The 21,541-nt window shown below is 39.6% G+C and overlaps 1 protein-coding gene across 1 annotated transcript in view; it reads left to right on the top strand.

Moving 5' to 3' along the window:
- Nucleotides 1–21,541, top strand: part of ACACA (acetyl-CoA carboxylase alpha) — a 272,579-nt gene that overhangs the window by 159,031 nt on the left and 92,007 nt on the right. Inside the window, 9 exon segments of the mRNA XM_079904143.1 lie at nucleotides 238–261; nucleotides 2,899–3,042; nucleotides 3,820–3,916; nucleotides 4,816–4,923; nucleotides 9,889–9,945; nucleotides 10,192–10,236; nucleotides 16,827–16,868; nucleotides 18,177–18,392; nucleotides 20,098–20,253. Coding sequence (XP_079760269.1) covers nucleotides 238–261; nucleotides 2,899–3,042; nucleotides 3,820–3,916; nucleotides 4,816–4,923; nucleotides 9,889–9,945; nucleotides 10,192–10,236; nucleotides 16,827–16,868; nucleotides 18,177–18,392; nucleotides 20,098–20,253 — 889 coding nt within the window.

Below are 21,541 nucleotides of genomic sequence, written 5' to 3'. Positions count from 1 at the left end.
AAAATACTCCATGGTAAATACATTTTGACCCTTTCCATCAACAGCTGCTGTGGTGAGGTAGGTCAGGAGGCGGAAGCACCCGGGGGGTTGAAGGGTAATGAGCACTTAATTATGTCTGCCGAATGCCAGAGCTGCCACGCTGGGGCTCCTCACGACTGGTCTGTATCTGCTCTGACAATTCTTTTATTATGGCTTGCACTAACCTATCAATAACTAACTGTGGTTGTTTAATTACAGAGGGAACATCCCCACGCTAAACAGGTACCGTATATTTAGTTTTTTTTGTTTTTTGTTTTTTCTGCAATTAAAAGCACCTTTTAGGAAAATCAGGGGAAAAAATAACACTACACTTGACAAGCTAACATGTTATCTTTCTGCTAGGGAGTCCTGAGCTCCCCTTTGGACATACTAAATTATTTTTTCTGTTTGGAAAACATGTCTTCAGCTTTTCTTCAGCCATTCAAAAAGCAGTGCTCGAAAAGCCTCAGTATGGAACAGCTCCCGTCTAGCTGTGTACAATAGGGGAATCCTCTGCCCCATGTTCAGCTTTGCTGTAAACATCTCATTTTGCTAAGTTCTCTGTTTGGGGCTTTCAGAGGAGAAACCCTTACAGTTACTCCTATCCTGGCAAATTGTTCATCAGTTTTTCAATTTATATTTTCTCTAATTTGCTTCTCCTTTTAGAGGAACACACATGCAGAAATAGCTGATCTCATGTTTCATCAGTTTGTTAGCTGTTTTTCTATAAAGTGTTATGATGCTATGAAAGTCAAGTTTTATTTCAGACATGTAATGAGATTACATTGGAAAGTGTATTTGAAGTTTTGATGTGTGTAGCCCTGTGAAACGTTTCCAGACCAGTAATAACACAAGTGGTATTTTAACATTTTGATTTCCTTCTGCTCCTGAGCCAAGCAAGGCAACACAATGCAAGTTTGAGAGGATAGCAGTTCTGACTGGAATCCACAAAGTGCTTAAAGCCGTAACATGTGGGTGCTGATGTCTTTGTAGATGATCAGCTATTTGTTGAAATATTTATAGGCTTATGTTTATTTTGTCCCTCTCCCTTTAAATATTAAGTAATCAAAACTGTGTATAGCTTTTGGCATCCAATTTGGATGGGGAGAGGAAAGGGAGTGTTTTGTTTGGTCCTCTTGTCTGCTCTTGAAGAGTGGGCTTGCTTCACTCCTGCTTGCCTTTAGCTGTCCTGGTCCAAGAGCATAGCAGTGGGGGAAACTGAAATGTGGGTATTTCCGATGGGGTTCAGTTGAGTGAAAAAGATTCTTAACCCCATGTTTGCCGCAAGCATAGACTGTTAGCATCTTCAGAGGGGGTTCCCTTTAAGGGTTATCTGGATTCTCTTTCCTGTCTAATGCCAGGCAGGAAGAGAAGATACAATGCCTCACAAACTTGCTTCTTTACTAAATATATTTGGTGATCCTAGAAAAGGATGATAGCACTTCTGAGTTCATACAGCTCTGAATCCCAGTTTCTAGTGAGCACCATGTGTAAGACTTGCTTGATGTGTGTTTCATTTGTCTGTTTCATTCATGGTATCAATGGTTTCCTCTTCCACTCTACCTTCTAGTCCCTGGTACTGTCAAAAGTTGAAGTACTTTTTCATAGTCATCATTTACCAAAGGAATAAAAACCGGGAGTGTCAGTCTCTAATAGTCTGTGTGAGCAGCACTCCCATTCTGTAAAAAATTCCATTGCCTTTTATAATTACAGTTTGCAATAGAGTACGTTTATGTACCCAGATCTATAGCCCACTTTGCTGGCTCTCTTGCCCCCTGCAACACTGCAGGCAGTGCACTTCAAGGAGACTTTTGAGCAGCTCCCCAAAGTTCAAGTGCCATTGCCTTGCTCTGAACGTGCTTCAGATCAGTATGCCAGTAACATGTTGGGCAAGTCCTGGAGGCCTCCTTTAGTTTGGTCCTTCCTAACAGACTGTCTTGATTGACTGGGCATCACAAACACTTTACAGTAGTATCTATCAGTACATCCTGCTGAGGTGCGTCAAGGAATATCCAGATTCATTATGTTTTTAGATTGAACAAATCGGTTCTCTTTGTGCATCTCCGTTTACACTTGTTTGTCATGCTTACACGTACTTTGAAACCCATGCTCTGCCCTTTTGTATCTTGCTGGGATTCATTAAGGGCTTTCAATGAAGATATGTTTACTTTGGTATAGAAATGTGTTTAAATATAAAAAAGGAAATTTTGCAAAACTGTCTCTCTTTCAAAAAGGGAGAAGCTATAATCCTCATAACTGCGCTCCCCGTCAGCCCATTCAAGGAAAAAATAGATACTTCAGTAAAGTTCCTTTTACAGATTGTTACTTGTTTCTCTCTGAGGAATTGTGTTTTTTATGATTTACTAAGCCATTCCAAATGACTTAGAGTTGTTGCTGATATGCATATATCTATCTGTGAATACTTAATCTATTACAATTCCTAGAGAAAAATGCCTTAAGTGTTGCCTAGTTACAACTCACTTGGCTTGTTTACATCCTTTTAAAAGAGGAGACGTTTTAAGGAAGGGGAAGATGCAGGATGGTTTTTAACCCCTATATGCTATTCATTCGTTAGACATGTCATGATGTCATGGTATTAAAACCATCATGATATTCCTGACAGTCCTCAGATTTTTATGTGGAGAAATTTGGGGGGGGGAGTGATTGGTAAAAAATATGGTTTGTGTGAGGGGAAATTCCAGTGGAAGGGTTCATGTGAATCTAGCAAGACAGCCTTATCTATAGGTGGGTAAAAAACCAAACCTGCTCTGCAACCTGACCCTACTTCAGTTTCCTCCCAGCTCCTTTTCCCTGTTGTGACTCTCCCAGTCCTTGTTCCTACTCTCCTTGTCTAATGCACTTGATTGAATTACCATTTAGAATGTCCTTCTCCTCCAACCTCAACCACTATGGCATGACTCATGTAGCTAGTGTCAGCGACGTGCTGCTGGACAACTCATTCACTCCACCGTGTCAGCGGATGGGCGGAATGGTCTCTTTTCGGACTTTTGAAGATTTTGTCAGGTAAGGCACCATGGAACTGTGTCTATACAAGGGGAGCCTTGGGCATCTCAGCTTTCTTCCAAATGAATAGAGGTCCCCTGATTAGCCATGGGCCAGCTAAGGAGATGTAGCCCTTGCGGTATATGCTCTGGGAGAGGTGTAGGTCCTTCCCTTTCCACCTCTGTGCAGACTCTACAAGCCTCTACTTGTTATATGAGCCTGGTCAGAAAAAAAGAAACAAACAAAAACCATCTTTTCCTTAGTAGCTAACACAAGAAACTGTCTGCTCTGTGATGAGTGAAATGTCAGGAGAAATTAAACACAACACTAGAGTGAGCCCCACCAGAGACGATACATCTTTTGATTAAATGCATTCAGCGTCTATCTCTTGATGTATACTGATGCATTACCCTAGGGGGAGGGGTAATTACGTTGGTGTGTCACTGCTCTAGTCCCAGGCTCTTTCTGTTACTTTAAGACCGATGATGACAGCAGCACTGCTCATATCTTACATATGAAAAAAACAAAACAAAAAAGCTTCAGATCATTCTTTTTTATAAAGAAGAAATATATATGGTTTATTAAAGTTTAAACAATCCATCCTCCTAATTTCTGCCACTTGGTGAAATTTTGCATGTCACCTCTAGCCACTGGTGATTCTATTCAGTTGACAATTGAGTGCAGGGTAGGATAGATTATTCTTTTAGACAGAGCTGGCAATGGCAGCGTTAGTTTCCTGCCACTTAGATTTTCTGCCACTTGGGTTTTCATCGTGGGTGTTTCTTTGGTATTTTTCAGGATCTTTGATGAAGTGATGGGCTGCTTCTGTGATTCCCCACCCCAAAGCCCCACGTTCCCTGAGGCAGGTCACACATCTCTATATGATGAAGACAAGGTATAGTGTCCCCTTTGGGAGACTGCTTTGCTCCTTCAGATACAGGATTTGTACTATATACTCTCTTTCTGATTGTAGAACATTGTAGGGAAGAATTCATCTTTTTACCCTACTTTATATTATTTAATTTTATATGCATCATCAAAGTATTTTTAGAAACAGGTGGAATATAAATTCTAACCTAAAAAATAAAAACCACTGTATTAATCATGGAATCCATAGCGTAGAATGAGGCTGTCTATATCCATTGCAGCTGCCTCTAGGTCTCTGAATGTTGTTTCAAAGACTTGAGCTTTGATTGCTTTAATTCTTACTCAGTAATGGCTTGTATATTTGCAGAGCAATGCGTTCGTAGTCTTCAAGGAATTGTGGACTTTAGATAGTAGAAAAAATGGACATTTTGTTTAAAATTTTGTCCTTTTATTAAACCCTTCTTTCCCTTCCTTTCATTTCTCTGCAAACACATCCTGTTTTTTCCCTACCAGGTTATTTTCCCATGGTTTGATACTTCCACTGTTTAGAAATATGTTATATGGGAATATGTTCAGATGGTTTCTTTCACTCATTTTCCTTTACATTCTGTGAAGAGATATTGCAAATGGTTTCATTCCCATTCTATTGGTGAAAAAGTTGAGACATAGTGGTCTTCAAGTTCATATCAAGCCAAGATTTGGGGCCGCCTTTAGCTAATGCCTTTGCTGCCTTATTTTTTTAAAGTTAGGTGTCTTTATTTAATCTCCATTGTGGGTGTTGGGCAGTGGTTTCATTTTGCTTATTCATACTAGCAGAAAGTGTCCTGTGGACCATATCTGTTTTTCAGGTACCAAGTACTATAACTCCTCTCCATCTCTGTATTAGCCAGCCTCCTAATTTCCTTGCCTTGTGTTCTTGGGTTACAGATCCCCAGGGATGAACCAATTCACATTCTGAATGTGGCTATCAAAACTGACTGTGATATCGAGGATGACAGACTAGCAGCTATGTTCCGAGAGTTTACCCAGCAAAATGTAAGTCCTCAGTTGGATGGAAACTGGTGATGGCCACTTTCCTTCTCGCAGTGTGTCATATCCATCCTTTTATCAGTTGCTACATATAAGGCCTATCACTGATAACGGCTATGTCTTTAACATAGTTCTGCTTGTAGGGGTAAAATTCCGAAGTGATTCAAAAGTATAAAATGCATGTATTTTTTTATGTCAAGAAATTTAGACCTCAAATGTTTAAAATGTTTTAAGGAAGGGAAGTTGTATTCCTGAATCTTTTCCAGAGCTCCAGTCTGGAACTTCCAGTCACCTGCTGAATTCCTTTTGGTGACTTAACTCTGCATGTCTAGGCCCAAACTCCCTTCAGGCACCCTCTGAGCCCTTCCATCCCAGCCTTGGAAATATCAGTTATACTTCCATCCTCCTTGCAATTTTATGTCACTTGGATATCTTGTGTTGACATCAAACTCAATATAGTTTAAATGTAAATTCCTATCATTTTCCTTCACCTCTTCTGGTCCCCCCTCTCCCCTAAACAAAAACAAAACAAAAACAAAAACAAAAAAACCAAGTAACCAAACCCTTTACCCCCAGTCATGCAGAAATCATTGACTTCTTCCTTTTGTTTGCTGTTCCATTATTCTACCCCTCCTTTCCTACCCACCTTTCCTTCCTCCCCCTTCTTTTCAGTTTTTAAATTTCCACTGCCATCTTTCTAGTTTAGACCCTTCCTCACCTTATACCTGAGACACTGCGACAGGTTTACTTGTGATCCTCACCCTTCCCCTCCAGATAGTTTCCATTCTGCTCACTACCACAAAATTAAATGTCTAAAATGCCCCCTTACCAAGTTACTCTCCCACTCAACAGTGACTCTCTCTTGCCTTCAGGATACCTCCTTACCTTGATATTTGACATCAGCCTATTAATGAAGGCTAACAATCTAGCCTTTGCTGTTCCATGAAAAGACCTAAGTCTTTATCTCATCTACCTTGTTTGCTTGATCTCTTCTAGTGCCCCTTATCTGGAATGTTTTCCTCTTTCATTCTTTCTTCCCTCCCTCCTTCCCTTCTCTCCGCCCCCCGCTTCTTTCTAAATCCTGCTTGTTTTAAGAACTGTCTCAAAATTTCCCTCTTTTATGAGGACTTCTCTGCGTAACCCTAACTAAAATGTATTCTTCTCCCTTGAATTTCTAATTGGTCAGCATAAATTGATTAACAATAATAATACTTTTTATTTTTAAAGACTGTATAAATTTTTTTATTTGCACCTTACCACAGTCCCACGGGGTTAGATTATTCAGGAATTATTTCAATTGTACATCTGGGGAAAAGCTCAAGCTCGAGAGATTAAGGCCCTTTAATCACCAGCTGGTAGATGATAGAGCAAAAACTAGAACTTAAGGCTTTGATGCCAGCTCTAGGGGGCACAGATCTAGGTGCTTTAGTAAACAATACATTCCTAGCCCTGAAGATGCTTAGAGTCTAATGTTCAAAATGATCATCTACAGTTATATTTCATTACGATAGTTGCCAAAGTACCCTTCCTCAACTGCCCTTAATGACAAGACCTATGTGTGTTCTTTGAATGGAAAGCACCTAGTCTGTAGTGCTTGTCATAAAGAAAGAACTCAATAGATTTTTTTTTTTTTAGATGTTGGGGGTAGGAGTTTATTAATTAATTAATTTATTTTTGCTGTGTTGGGTCTTCGTTTCTGTGCGAGGGCTTTCTCTAATTGTGGCAAGCGGGGGCCACTCTTCATTGCGGTGCACGTGCCTCTCACTATCGCGGCCTCTCCTGTTGTGGAGCACAGGCTCCAGACGCGCAGGCTCAGTAGTTGTGGCTCACGGGCCCAGTTGCTCTGCGGCATGTGGGATCCTCCCAGACCAGGGCTCGAACCCGTGTCCCCTGCATTAGCAGGCAGATTCTCAACCACTGTGCCACCAGGGAAGCCCCTCAATAGATTTTAAAAAATTTAATTCAGCAGTATAAACAATTAGTGCCATAGACATTCACATCATATAACGCTAATGGTTGATACCCAGGAAAAGATGGTAATTTTATGCTTAATGTGTGTCATAGCATTTTCCCCATGATGCTGTCACAGCACATGAACTGACTGTGGGATTGTGGTGAGGAAAGGTCCTTCCAGAGAAGTAAAAGTAGGAGTCATGCCTCGGAATTTTTCTTTAGAAGAGAAATCTAACTTCCTTCTTGCCCTTGACTCATGCATGACCACATAAAATTAACCTGAGACCAGTGACCAAGGTGACCTTACTTGGAAGAGTCCTAATGTTGTGCATGGCTACTAATGCTGTTGCTTGATGGAATAATCTGTGAGAGTTCCTTCCCAGGTTTTGAGGCACTAATTGATTGTTTTGACCTCAACTTTAGGCTTTTTATTACCCTCAGTTCTAAGTGACATATATCATCACACTTTGATTTAAAGAGGCAGTTTCTTCATTTTCACCATGTATATTTGTAACATTAATTGATGATAAGAAATTACCTTTTTCCTTTACTGGACTTGTAAACTGAGGCATAGAGAAACCCAGAGTCTGCCTGTGGCTGTTCAGTAGGGAAAGGGTAGACGGTGCCAACATTCCAAGCTTGAAGAAGCTATTTAGTGCATCACGTGCCGTGCTTACCCAGGCATATTAGGCATTTTCACCTACTTGTTGTGAAAAAAATATAAAAAAGAAAAGGAAGCAAAAGCAATTTTTAAAAAAGCTGAGGTGATAACTAGTTTTGTTTTTCACTTCATGATCATGCTCCTAGCAGTTTAGAAAAAGTTTTTTTTTTTTTTAAGCACACATTAAACTATCAAATAGGTTGATCCAAATTGTCCAAATAATCTTCTAGTCCCAGCATGTCTTTTTTTCTCTCATAGAAATTAGGATCATATATTTGTAAATGACTTGTGGAGGAGATTGAAGCAGCCAGTGTAAATGGAGTTTCTCCAGGTGCTGACGCCTAATCGCTGGGTAATAGCTGTGGACTTGCTGTGAGACCCGCATTATTACAATGTAATCAGAATCCTGTTGCTCTGCTGTTATTGTCAGCCACTTGTGGAATTTTTAAAGCAATAACAATTTTGATTTTAAATTATGGCATTATTAAAGTTATTTTCTTCCCTGGCCAGAACATAGCTATTGATGCTTGTCTCTGAAGGACTTGGCTGTAGTGGAATTCTTTGTTGGTGTCAGAAGAAATGTTTCTGTTCCTTGGCACACTGAGAGTCAGAGAACCACCAACCGCCCCACCCCACCTCTTTCTTCCTCCCTCCCTCTCCCTTCCCTCCCTTCCTCCCTCCCTCCCTTCCTCCCTTCCTTCCTTCCTCCCTCCCTCCCTCCCTTCCTCCCTTCCTCCCTTTCTTTTCTTATACTACAAATACTTGGTTATTTACCCTAATGGGTATGATACCAATCTTTTTTTTTAAATTAATTAATTTATTTTTGGCTGCACTGGGTCTTCGTTGCTGCACGCAGGCTTTCTCTAGTTGTGGTGAGCAGGGGCTACTCTTTGTTGCGGTGCGCTGGCTTCTCATTGCATTGGCTTCTCTTGTTGCGGAGCACAGGCTCCAGGCACACAGGCTTCAGTAGTTGTGGCACATGGGCTCAGTAGTTGTGGCTCGCGGGCTCTAGAGCACAGGCTCAGTAGTTGTGTCGCATGGGCTTAGTTGCTCCGCAGCATGTGGGATCTTCTTGGACCAGGGATTGAACCCGTGTCCCCTGCATTGGCAGGCGGATTCTCAACCACTGTGCCACCAGGGAAGTCCCCCAATCATTTTTAAATGTAGTTAAACCAAAATTTATTTATATATGACCTGGGAATTTATTATTAGGAAATTAATTTTTTCCAGTTATCTTTTGCTTATCCTGTTAATTTTGTTACTAAGCAATGCCATAGTAAAAAAGGAAAAATAAGAAGAAATGGTCCAGGGATGTGCTTGTTTATGAGGGGTAGCCAAATTGGATTTAAAAACTATATAATATCAAGAAAGTTAAGAATTGGCTTATGGATATATCTCTCGGTTAAAGAATGTGATAAAATTAAAGTCCGGGTGTAGGTTGTGAAAGTCCACATATTTTTTCTATTTGTGTTATTCATGTATGTTTTCAGGTCATTCAGTGGGTGGGATTGCTTTTCTACTTGCTGCCATGTAGCCCCTCTTTATTAGGGACCTTTAAGAGCATGTCTTTTACTTAGCTCATTAATCTGTTTCTTTGTCTCTGCCTTTTGAGATGAAAGAGCAGTACAGGATAGAGGAAGGCTTAGAGCCAAAGGCCCAAGACTCACATAAGGGGCTGTCTTGAAACTGCTGGTCTCTTCTAATATACTGCTTGCCTGTACCAAGCGGAAGTATGAATAATCACTAAATTTAAAAGCCTGTTAGACATTGTTTTTAACAACTTTTAAAGAGAATCTTTTTTAAAATACCTTCATATAAAGTAGGGAGGAAATGTTTTAGAGCTGAAAAGGTTAGGATTTGTTAGGTCGAATTCTGGGAATGCTGTATCAGATGGTAGGTGATGTCTGTAGTCTAAATAACAGTTTAGTACTTGAATTTTCCGTTTTATGGAATTTCTTCTTTTCCCTCTACCTGATTTCGTTTAGCTTCTATATCAGTATTGATCTTCACATTTAAATACAAGCCCACCAGTGTAATTTCTATAAGCAGAAATTGTGTTAAGATCTACCTTGATATGTATCAGTCCTTAGAGAATTTAGGTGGCCTCATGTGACCTTTTCTCCTCCAGAGTTCTCTTTCAGTTTTGTCCAGGTCAGTATTTAAAACCTATTCTGTAAGTCTTATTCCCAGGAGCCAGGTTGAGATTTGTTTACGTGCAAATTTGAAGATACTGAGTCAAGACATAGATATCCAAAACAGCGCTTAGTGCAGTCACAGCCTTCTGAGGACTGAATGGGCTAAAATTTAGGATGAATGGAGATCTCATCTAGCTTCTGTTTTTGCATGTTTGTTTGTAGAAAGCTACCCTGGTTGAGCATGGGATCCGGCGCCTTACTTTCCTGGTTGCACAAAAGGTATTGGCATGTGAATTATGCATCTCTTTAATATTTCTTATGCTGCTGCTAGAACTTTAAAAGTGAAAAATGGAATTATAATCATATGCTTACTTGTAGAATTTATGCAAAGAAATAACTGTTTTGGTATAAATTTAATCAAGAAAAAGCATTAAAGTCATCACCTTTTCCTCAATTGGTTTTTAATTTTATTACTAATTGCCCTCTTCTTCTGTTTTTCCTTCCTTTCTGTCTTTTATTTGAAAGGATTTCAGAAAACAGGTCAACTATGAGGTGGATCAGAGATTTCATGTAAGTAAGAGCAACAGTGGTGAAAGATTACTTACTGTTTTATCTGTTACCTGCTGATTATTTAGAAAGGCTGGTCTGATGTTCGGTCCCTCTTCTTTGAAAAAGTATTATAATGAATATTCAGTTCTTCTATAGCGTATTCAAACTAAAGGGTTTTTTTTCTCCTCCTTTTCTACCCTATAATGAATTCTCAGTATATGTCTGAGAAATAGTTAAGAATGAGCACGTGCATTTATCCAGACGAATAAGGTAGAAGCAGGAGCTAACTACTAATTTCTTCTGTGCACACAGCGAATCAGTAATCAAGGACTGCCAATTGTACTTGGGGTCTTGGCTTCTACCAAAGATGGATTCAAGTTCTGCTATTGAGAACTGTCAGTTCTGAAGAACAATCACTTATTATTTAAAATGCCTTAACAGAACCCAAGTTGGTGTTTTCATCTTACATTAATTCTAGGAGGAGGAAATAAATAAAAATTAAGTTGCTTTTTCTCCCATTTAACTGAATTAACTACTAGTATTTATGAGTTTAAAATTTTTATTGAAAAATTTTAATAAAGAGAGCTAATTTAATAGCCTGACATCTGAACTGTGGTGTATATGTGTATGGTCATACGCAATGTGATTATACCAGTGAGGTCAAAAATCCAGTTTGCAGTCAAGATGTCATTCTCCAGAATGGCTGATTGGAGTCACAATATTTCTTTAAAAATTGATCCTAATGTGGTGAAGTAAGATTCCAAAGGATATTAAGAAGTCTTAATATTTCTGATGAGAATTTTATTTTGTTTTGTTTTTAGCAATTAAGATGATTAAGTTAGTTTTCAAGCCCTGCTCGATGGCAATGATGAAGAGAACATTTGGGATGCTGGAAGGGACTTCCTAAGCTCAAGGACCTGTGTGTGATTGCTTTTATTGCCCTTTTGTTTATTAGGTCTCTAGCACTTGACATTTTGTTTTCCTTCTCACGGTTCACCTTGTTGGTCTAGTCTATAGAGAAACAAGAGAGCCTAGCCTGCAGGCTAAAGAGCTAGGATTTTCTAAAACGCTTTAGGAAATGTTGTGGACTCCACAATGCCCCTGTGTCATTGATGTCAGGAAATCAAGCAGAGTGCAGATATATATCAATCAATAACTGTAGATAGGAAACTGGAGGCAGTGGAGAAGTATGAGGAGCTTAAAGAGAACCCTGGGGCTTTAGGAAAAAAAATAAGGAGCTTAGAGAATAAAATTGATACTTGGGGATAGAGTATGAGAGCCCATGAATAAAAACTGTAGCTGGTAGATGCTGATCAGAACTCAGGTAGACATGCTGGATCTGGGAAGAGTATTGGGCTAGGTTCTTTAGTGTTAATGTGATTTTTTTTCTTTTGTAACTGACTTTGGAATAATGCATTATTCTGGGGAATAATACTGAATTTGTAAAATTGTTTTCCTTTCCCTAATGGTTCAGACACAGTCTCTTTGTTTCTATAGCACATGAACTGGTTTTTTATAATAAGCATTCTATGATAAATTAAAACTCTCCACTAAAATTTTTTTAAAGCCAAAGCACTTAATTCTCACGGACATTGTTTTTTTTTTGTTTTTGATACTTTCTATCTTTGAATCTATATCCTGTCCTAGAATACATCTATAGATTTAAAACATTTTTTCTCCCTGCTCTCTTAATATTTCTGGATTTAGGTTGAATAGGGACATGTCTAAGCAAAATCTGCTAGGAAATGAGCCCAGCAGGGGGTCTTTCTGGGACTTATCGTACAGTTTCTATTTGTAGTGGCATCAAATGGGAAATCAGTTAAATTATCAAGTGACTTGATTTGTCATAAGTGTAGGAAAGGTTGTTTTAGGACATAGAGAACATTAAGGTTTTAGGTATGGTCTGGATTTGCTCTGAAGAATTGGATGGCTGAGGAGTTGGGGTGTTTTTATGTTAGGCCCCTGAGAAATGATTAGCGGTTACACATGGGGCAAGGACAACTATTACTGAACTCTGGCCAGGATCTTCAATATCCAGGAATCCTTGGCAGGAGTTGTACAAATCTGGGGCTCACTGTCCTGGTGCTGCTCTGAGTTCCTCTGCTGGTGGTAGCTTGAAGGACGCTTAGTCTCTGTCATGTCATCTTGTGTGCTTCGCCCATAGTTAGTATAGTGTGAAAAAGTGGAAGCTTTCTGGAAGTGTTAGAGATGAATCCCTTGACCTCTCTGGCTTCTTGGTAATCCACTGTGATGTATGCAGCCTCCCCTGTTCTACACTGCGAAATTCCTATATTATTGAGTAGAAGAGGGAACGTGCGCAGGAAGGGGCAAGGAGAGGAGGACGGTTACCAAGTTTGGTTCAAGAACAACATTGGCTGGTGTGGAAGGAGGCAGCCGTGCTGTTACATAATCATCGTCTCTCAGACTGCTTCAGAACCAGAAAAAGGCAAAAGAGGGCCAGACCGCATGGGGGTTCCTAGAGAGTGTGTTTATTGTTAGGTGTTTATTCACATGCCAGCGAAGGCTGGAATTATTTCCAAAACTTCATTGTTTAATCACCACAGTCCCCAAAGAGCTGTTCAGCTGAATGTCTGCCGCTGCCTAAGTCTCTTGGTTCTACGTGGAGACTGTTCTGAGCGGGCAGTAGTCACCAGCATTAAGGAGGCTTGGTGTTGAGTCTGTTTCCATAACCATCTAATTAAATCGAGTACCCATAATGGGACTTGCGTAATTGCTTAACATTGATTATTTAAACAGAAAGTTTGAGGAAAAACAAGTCTAGCCTTGTAAATATCTTCTTCATATTAAAAAAAAAAAATTGTAGCCTCGAAAGCAAAAGAACAGGCTCTTTGAATTTCTGCAGCTATTTAAGCTGCAGTTCTCTAGTTTTATGAGTATTGTCTTTATCCATTTCATTCACATTTCACATCTAGAATTCCAAAAAGTGCAGCAGGAGGTGTTTAATTGGAATATAAGTATTACTTCAGGAAGCTTTCCATATTTTTTCCAGCAAAGTTTTGTTAAGGATACTAAAATGCATATTTCTCGGATTTCTTACCCTTTGCCACCTAAACAAAGCATTAGGTCTAAACCACGTGATGAGATTCCAAATCACTTTTTCATCTGTAAGTTTCCTTTTGTTTCTTGTTTGTAAGATTTCATGAAATTTTAAAAAATTCTGCTGTAAATCACCTAGGAGATAATTGCAGTTTTACTGATTTTATGTGAGTGACTCCCACTTTAAACGTTTTGGATCGTTTGTGCCTGTAGGAAGAGCCCGCTATTGAAAACAGTTATCATGGTTAGTAGTTCATTTCTTTAAAAATAATTGATATGTCAATTATATCTCAATAAAGCTGGGGAAAAAATGGTAGTTCTGTTTGCTAGTGGATCAACTATTTGTTTTTCAGAAGGTTTGGTTTGAGATTTTGTTTTAATTACAGTCTATATAATTAGTTCTCAGTGTGTTGAGGTAAAAGAGAATTGCACCAGCAAGCTTCCAATTTCTTCATCTCATTAGGTTTTTAACACGATTATTAGTATCATAATCAGCTATGATGTTTTCTGTTGCAGGTTTTCACATTCTCTGATTTGCAGGGTGTCTTGATTGGCTAATTTAGGCAAATTATTTTGATTGTCCTGATGATGGTTGGCTGATTAGAACACAGCAGGGGTATAATTTCTTCCCGAGAAATGTTGCATTCTTTTGTTTTTTGGTACCAGCACACTAAGAGGGTTTTTATTTGTGTACATTCAATTATGATATTTGCCTATAACACTAGTAGAATGCCTGGAAAGCAATTACATTAGTGATGGAATAAGCATGAATGCTGTTAGTGGGAAAATTGGCCGTGTGAGGATGTGGTAGGATGAAGGAATTTATTAAAACTACAGAATCAGACTTTTGGATTTCTTCTTTTCTGTGTTTTCTGTATTTCTGTGATTTTTGAATGCGAAAAAAAAGTGACTTTCTATAAAAGTCCTCAGACTTCCCTATCTCTTGAAGAATTGTTCATTAATCCTGGTTTCCCGTTGCATGGAAGTTCTTGCCATCTTCTGTTCTGAATGCTTCATGCTAAATTGAGGACTTTACTGTGGAGCTAAAAATTTATTCAAAAGTTTAAGAACATTTGTTCATGTCATCTCATAACACCTTTTTTCTTTTTGGCTGTGTTACGTCTTCATTGCTGCACGGGGCTTTCTCTAGTTGCGGTGAGCAGGGGCTTCTCTTGTTGCGGAGCACGGGCTCTAGGCGCGCGGGCTTCAGTAGTTGCGGCACGTGGGCTCAGTAGTTCTGGCGCACAGGCTTAGTTGCTCCGCGGCATATGGGACCTTCCCAGACCAGGAGTTGAACCTGTGTCCCCTGCATTGGCAGGCGGATTCTTAACCACTGTGCCACCAGGGAAGTCCTCATAACACCTTTTCTTAGCTAACCTTAATGAAAGTGATTTTTCCGATTGGTGGTCTTTGCCCACCTCTGCCAAGAATTCGTCAGTCTTTTTCATTATTTGTAGTAAAGATATTTATTTCCATTCACTTGTTTGCTTTTTGTGCCTTTCAGTTACTATACATTTTCTTAATTGCATTAGTAGTAAATAAAATGTTTCTTGCTTACTTTTGTTATGTTTTTGAAGGAAAATCATTTTGTTCCTACCACTGTACACACTTGAGTAAATGGTATACTAAATAACTATTTTAGTTAACTAATTAAAGTTATGGAGGAATAGAGGAGTGTGTGCTTGAAAGATTGTATCATTACTTTTCTTGACTTTTCTTTCAGAAAATTTCATGGAAGGACTTTGTTACCCTTCCTTTTTTGACTTGTGTTACTTTTTAGCTAATGCTCTGAAAGCCATACCTCTTGAGAATAAAACCAAAACAGAGACTGTATAAAGCCCTGAGCATGAAATCTGCTGACAGCTCAGCTCAACATCTTCCTGCTTAACCTTGAAGTCATCCCCATGCTCTTCATTATCATTCAGGGGGAATTAGAGAATTATTTAGGACAAAACACCATCAGTAAAAGATCAGTGCTGTGTAAATCCACTTTCAAAGGGCTTTTAAAGACCCAAGCCTGGACAAGTGGTTTCCCAGCCTTGCTCAACAAGCTCCTAGAAGCCTATTGAATGCCATTTTACAGTTAAAATGCCAAGGAAAATGTAAAAAGATTTATTAACTGTGCAAGCTTTAGTTAAGGTGAAGCCTAAGACCTGTGGAAAGTATTCAAGAAGTTCTCCATCAACTCAAGAGCCACAAGTTTTGCTTTGTTTTTTGCTTTTTTTCTTTAAAGTTTTAATTTCTGGGGTTTTTGTTTTTTGTCTCATGAAAGAGAAGTCCTCTAAATAAGGAATTTGGATTAAAATAAGAATAGAGAGACTCCCCTGATGGGAAGTAGTGAGGACTCCGCACTTCCACTGCAGGAGGCTCGGGTTCCGTCCCTGGTCAGGGAACTAATGTCCTACAAGCCGCATGGCACAGCTGGGGGGGGGGGGGGGGGGAGGAGGCAGAGAGGGGAAGAATAGATAGGTGACACCCTACACTTAAGAGGTAGAGATGAAAGGGCACAGGCTCTGGCATTAGACAGACCCAAGTTCACCTTTGGGGGTCACAATACTTTGCTAAGAAGTTGTTGAGAGCATTCGGCGGTCAACACATGAGAGCGCCTGCCACCTACAAGGCTTTCAGTTCATGTTTCCTTCATGGTTCCTGAAGTTCATTGAGGGGTATGTAGGCAGCTAGTCCTGGTCTCTCTGCCTTGTACCAATAAGTGTTTGATTACATTGAACTCATGATGAAGAAGATGCCTTAATAAAACCTCCTATAGAGGCAAATAGTAATGACTTGATTCCAGCACTGCCAGTAGAGCTTCCCATCCGAGAAACAGGGGTATTTGGTGTTAATAAGTTAGATTTCAGAAACTAATGGACTCTGCTAATTGAATTCATCTTTGTTAATTAATAAGGTTCTAGTAAATTGGTTGCTTTCTTGTGTGATGCCCTGCAAAAGAGCAGTAAGACCTAATGATTACACGTTCACTAGTTCCACCCCATTCTTTCCTATACATATAGTGGTATGAACCAAAGTAACATCTTGCGCTTTTCTTTGTCTTGAAATGTCATTGTTTAAACCTTTGAAATTATTGACTTAAGAGTGAATGAGGAAAAAAAACATGGATTGGGGATTCTATGCTCTCTGGCTAGTTTACATTTTAAGAGTTTCTTAAGGAGAAACTTGGGAAATCAGTCCAGTAACTGCTATTGCAGTGCTGCAGAATTCAGGTGTATTGGTCTTATTTGCCAGGTTCTGCCAAGAGCAACACCCAAGAAGACTTTTTCCACTTGGGAGATGAAAAAATACCTATTTTTTCTTTCCCTAGAAGAGGGTAGCTATTAAAGTTAGGTTAATAGTGTGGTGGTTCTCAAATTTGTAAGTGGGGTCAAAGTGATGGTTACCCAGAGGATCGTGCATATTCCCCAGGCCAAGCCCAGGTAAGGAACATGTTTTCTAGGCACTTGTTTTCTAGATGCTTGACAGTTTCTGTACTATGTATTTATCCCCAAAGAGCCATATATATGAAGGACTGACACATTTCCCCCACTTCTTTAACACAGAGAGAATTCCCTAAGTTTTTCACATTCCGAGCAAGGGATAAGGTAAGAACTGATTTTTTTCCTCTTTTTTTTTTTTAATCTTTGTTTTTTCCTTAAAAGCCCAAGAGTAGCTTATCTTTGCCGTATTTCTTGCCATTCTCCTTCCTCTAATTGAACGTATGCTTCCCTTTGCCTTACATCTGTCTTAGAACTAATAAAGGCTCCCTTCTGAAAGAGTTTGGTTTAGGAAACAATCAAATGTATTGACCTACCCAAAGAAAGTGATAACTTTCAAAATCATCTCTATGCCTTAGGATAATCCTGATGATGTAATATTAAAGGGCTACTGTACTTAGTAGGATTATTCTTGTCACCCACAGACAGTTCGTTTATCCTCAAGTCTTGTTTATGAGCATTTGTTTTTCAATTTTAAAATATAAAATTTCAGACCATGTTGCTTTCTTCCTACTACCAGCTTATGTTTTTGGCTCTCTCTCTCCATTCACTCAATGGACATATACGCTTTACATGTCTAGTTTCAACAAAACATACAGTAAATGTCAATAAAACTTTTTAAAAAGGTAGGTAAATAATTATGTATGGATACAGGATGTCTAGAGCCAAATATCTCTATTTTTAAAAATTGTATGATGTTTGTTTTCCAAGTATTTACTATGTCCTTTTTTACTCTGCCAGAAATGATAAGAGTATAAGACCTGCCCGTAAGCGTTTTAGACTCGTTGGGTAAAACTGACCCGTAAGCGTTTTAGACTCGTTGGGTAAAACTGAAATATTGGTATGTGAAATAGACATTAATGTGAAGCAGTCTGGTTTACTGTTTTAAAAAAATGAATTATGAAGGCTTTAAATGCTACAGGAAATCTGAGGGAATTGGTGGTTTTTGTTTGTTTTTAATGGAGAGCATCACCACTTGTAAAAGCATAAATGATGAAAGCTTGCAAAGTAAACAAGGACTTTAGTGCCTAATCCTATGTAAGCTCTAGCATTTTCCTTGTATGTAGCTCCTTTTTTTTTTTTTTTTTTTTTTGCGGTACGCGGGCCTCTCACTTTTGTGGCCTCTCCCATTGCGGAGCAGAGGCTCCGGACGCGCAGGCTCAGCGGCCATGGCTCACAGGCCCAGCCGCTCTGTGGCACGCGGGCTCTTCCCGGACCGGGGCATGAACCTGTGTCCCCTGCATCGGCAGGCGGACTCTCAACCGCTGCGCCACCAGGGAAGCCCCTATGTAGCTCCTTTTTTGACTTATTGGCACATCATGGCTTATGTTTATATTTTTAAGCATCCCTTTTACATACACTTTCATAATATAATTTTGTAACTGCCTCCTGTAAGCTGTTTTTTCTTGCATTCAGTTTGAGGAAGATCGAATCTACCGTCACCTGGAGCCTGCCCTAGCTTTCCAGTTAGAGCTGAACCGGATGAGAAATTTTGACCTTACTGCCATCCCCTGTGCTAATCACAAGATGCACCTGTACCTTGGAGCAGCCAAGGTGGAAGTGGGCACAGAAGTGACAGACTACAGGTTCTTTGTCCGTGCAATCATCAGACATTCTGATCTGGTCACCAAGGTGGGTGCTGTACTTTAATGGGAAGTTATCCCTGAGGAAAGGGACAGAGAAACAGGCATGGGTCAAAATCAGGTTTTCCTCTTTGGAATCAAGGCTCTTGTTCCCTTTCATCCTACTCTCCAATAACCAGCAGAAGTCTGAGAGTCATTTCTCTCACAGAAGTAAATATTCCATGTAATGAAGGGCTTTTTCCCCCTTTAATTTGTTGTCTTGGTAATGGAAGCATGATAGTACTCGCTTGAGAAAATGAAAAAGCATGCTAACAGAGAAATCACAGGGAAGGTTAGATGATGATAGAGGATAAGGAGAAAAGTTAGAGGTGACCCCATCGTAAACCTGTCTAGAGGTGGGGTGCTTTCTGTACATAGCAAGGTGCTTGCTGGTGTGTTAGTTGTTACTGCATCCTATAGCTATAACCTTTCTGCAGCTTTTCCTTTCTAAACAGATTTCCTTTCTAAACTGCTCTGTTTGCCATATGTGAGATATAACCCTAGTGGGGTTGCTGCTCTGGGGATGCCCAGCATCTCCACCTGTTGGAAGGAAAGGATACATAAGAGGCAGGAGGAAGGTCTGGCAGGTCTTTATCTGACCCTTGCCTGCCCCTGCTGCCTGTAGTCATTGGGTTGACCCTAGGGAGAAAGGTAATAACATTGCAGCAGGTGCCTTATGGCTTGTGACATGCTACTGCTTAAGTATGTAAAACAGCTGTTTCTTTTTTTTTTTTAACATCTTTATTGGAGTATAATTGCTTTACAATGGTGTGTTAGTTTCTGCTTTATAACAAAGTGAATCAGTTATACGTATACATATGTCCCCATATCCCTTCCCTCATGCGTGTCCTTCCCACCCTCCCTATCCTACCCGTCTAGGTGGTCACAAAGCACCGAGCTGATCTCCCTGTGCTATGCGGCTGCTTCCCACTAGCTATCTATTTTTACGTTTGGTAGTATATATATGTCCATGCCACTGTCTCACTTCGTCCCAGCTTCCCCTTCCCCCTCCCCATATCCTCAAGTCCATTCTCTAGTAGGTCTGCATCTTTATTCCCATCTTGCCCCTAGGTTCTTCTGATCATTTTTTTTTTCAGATTCCATATATTTGTGGTAGCATACGGTATTTATTTTTCTCTTTCTGACTTACTTCACTCTGTATGACACACTCTAGGTCCATCCACCTCACTACAGATAACTCAGTTTCGTTCCTTTTTATGGCTGAGTAATATTCCGTTGTATATATGTGCCACATCTTCTTTATCCATTCATCTGTTGATGGACACTTAGGTTGCTTCCATGTCCTGCCTATTGTAAGTAGAGCTGCAATGAACATTTTGGTACATGACTCTTTTTGAATTATGGTTTTCTCAGGGTATATGCCCAGTAGTGAGATTGCTGGGTTGTATGATAGTTCTATTTTTAGTTTTTAAGGAACCTCCACACTGTTCTCCATAGTGGCTGTATCAGTTTACATTCCCACCACCAGTGCAGGAGGGTTCCCTTTTCTCCACACCCTCTCCAGCATTTATTGTTTGTAGATTTTTTGATAATGGCCATTCTGACTGGTGTGAGATGATATCTCATTGTAGTTTTGATTTGCATTTCTCTAATGATTAATGATGTTGAGCATTCTTTCGTGTGTTTAACAGCTGTTTCTTTATTGCCTCTTTTAAAACACATTAATGTTGGTGGTGATTTTCTTTCCTGCATAGGAAGCTTCCTTTGAATATCTACAAAATGAAGGGGAGCGGCTGCTCCTAGAAGCCATGGATGAGTTGGAGGTCGCTTTTAATAATACAAATGTCCGGACTGACTGCAACCACATCTTCCTCAACTTTGTGCCTACAGTCATCATGGACCCTTCAAAGGTACATTTCTCCTTAGCTTCTCTGCCAGCACTCGCCAACACAAGCAGAGAGATTCATTCATATTTCTTTGCACTTGGACCTGGAAACAGGTACTCTCGGTCAGCTGATTGAACCCTTGATCTTTAAAGTTTACAGAATGGTTGTAGGACTGGCTTTCTGGGATGGTGTCAAAAATGTGCTATAACCATTGAAAGCAGACCCCCAAACTGAAGGTGGTACGATGTTAATAATGCTGGTCACTTATTTGCAGTAGAAAAATGCAAAACTTCTTCCTCTTCTTCTGTTGGTACCTGTTTTATGATATTTGCTGCGATAGCAGTCCTATTTTATTTAATTCCCTAGGATTTCTCATCTGGAATAACTAACTTTGCTATTATAGGGCATTTTGGCAAAATGACTGCTTCTTTTCACAGGTTACCTGGTGGCCTTAGGGAAGTAATACACCTTCCCAAAGTGTCTAACTTAGTTCTCTTTAGTATTTTTCCATGGAAAGAGAATTTGTTTGGTATGGAATTCCACATATATTTATGTATGTTTTCTTCCCTGAGGCTCTATTCTAAAATGCATTCCATATAATTTAAGGAAGGAAAACAAGGTGATTCTGTACTTGACCTTTTATCTCAGGTGTAATAAAGACAGGTTGCTCTCTGTTTCTGTTCTAACCTTTTCATGCTATTTTGGAATTTGAATAGGAGAACCCTTTCTCCTATTGTAGGCATGGACTTTTGCTTTTTGAACTTAACATCTAAGACCTGAGAAATCGTTTTCTACTTTTTTTCTTCAAGACTCCAAACTACTGATTGGTTGCTTTGTCTGTCAGGAAAGCCAAGGACAGGACTACTCATTGAGTTTCATGAAGTCTCATCATCCAGTTTAAGTAAAGGTTCTCCTGAGCATTCTGGGACTGATGAAACTAGAAGACTTAAAACGTGCCCTGGACACTATATAACTATATATATTTGTAGATATGACCTATCATTTCTCAATGAGTTTTTGCTATCAGCCTCTCTGTTTCCACTCCAAACACTCATATGCCCTGGCTCTGTCTTTCTAATCATAGACAGCTGTCAATTTCCTGTATATAGAGATGTTGACTTTTGTTCCCTCGAAAAAAGAATGGATAGATATCTCTTGGTTAACAAGCAAGTGTGGGAATAGAGACGTTAACTCCTTGAAATCCATTCTAAGAGCAGAAAAAAACTACAAGGTAGCACACACTTCTGAAGAGCCACAAGAGAAGGGTGGTATGAAATTTTTTAAAAAGATGTTCTGGGCTTCCCTGGTGGCG

The sequence above is a fragment of the Stenella coeruleoalba genome, assembly GCF_951394435.1.
Source record: "Stenella coeruleoalba genome assembly, chromosome: 19".
Lineage (NCBI taxonomy): Eukaryota > Metazoa > Chordata > Mammalia > Artiodactyla > Delphinidae > Stenella > Stenella coeruleoalba.
The sequence above is the reverse complement of the archived record's forward strand: the minus strand, read 5'-3'. Positions and strand labels throughout refer to the sequence as shown.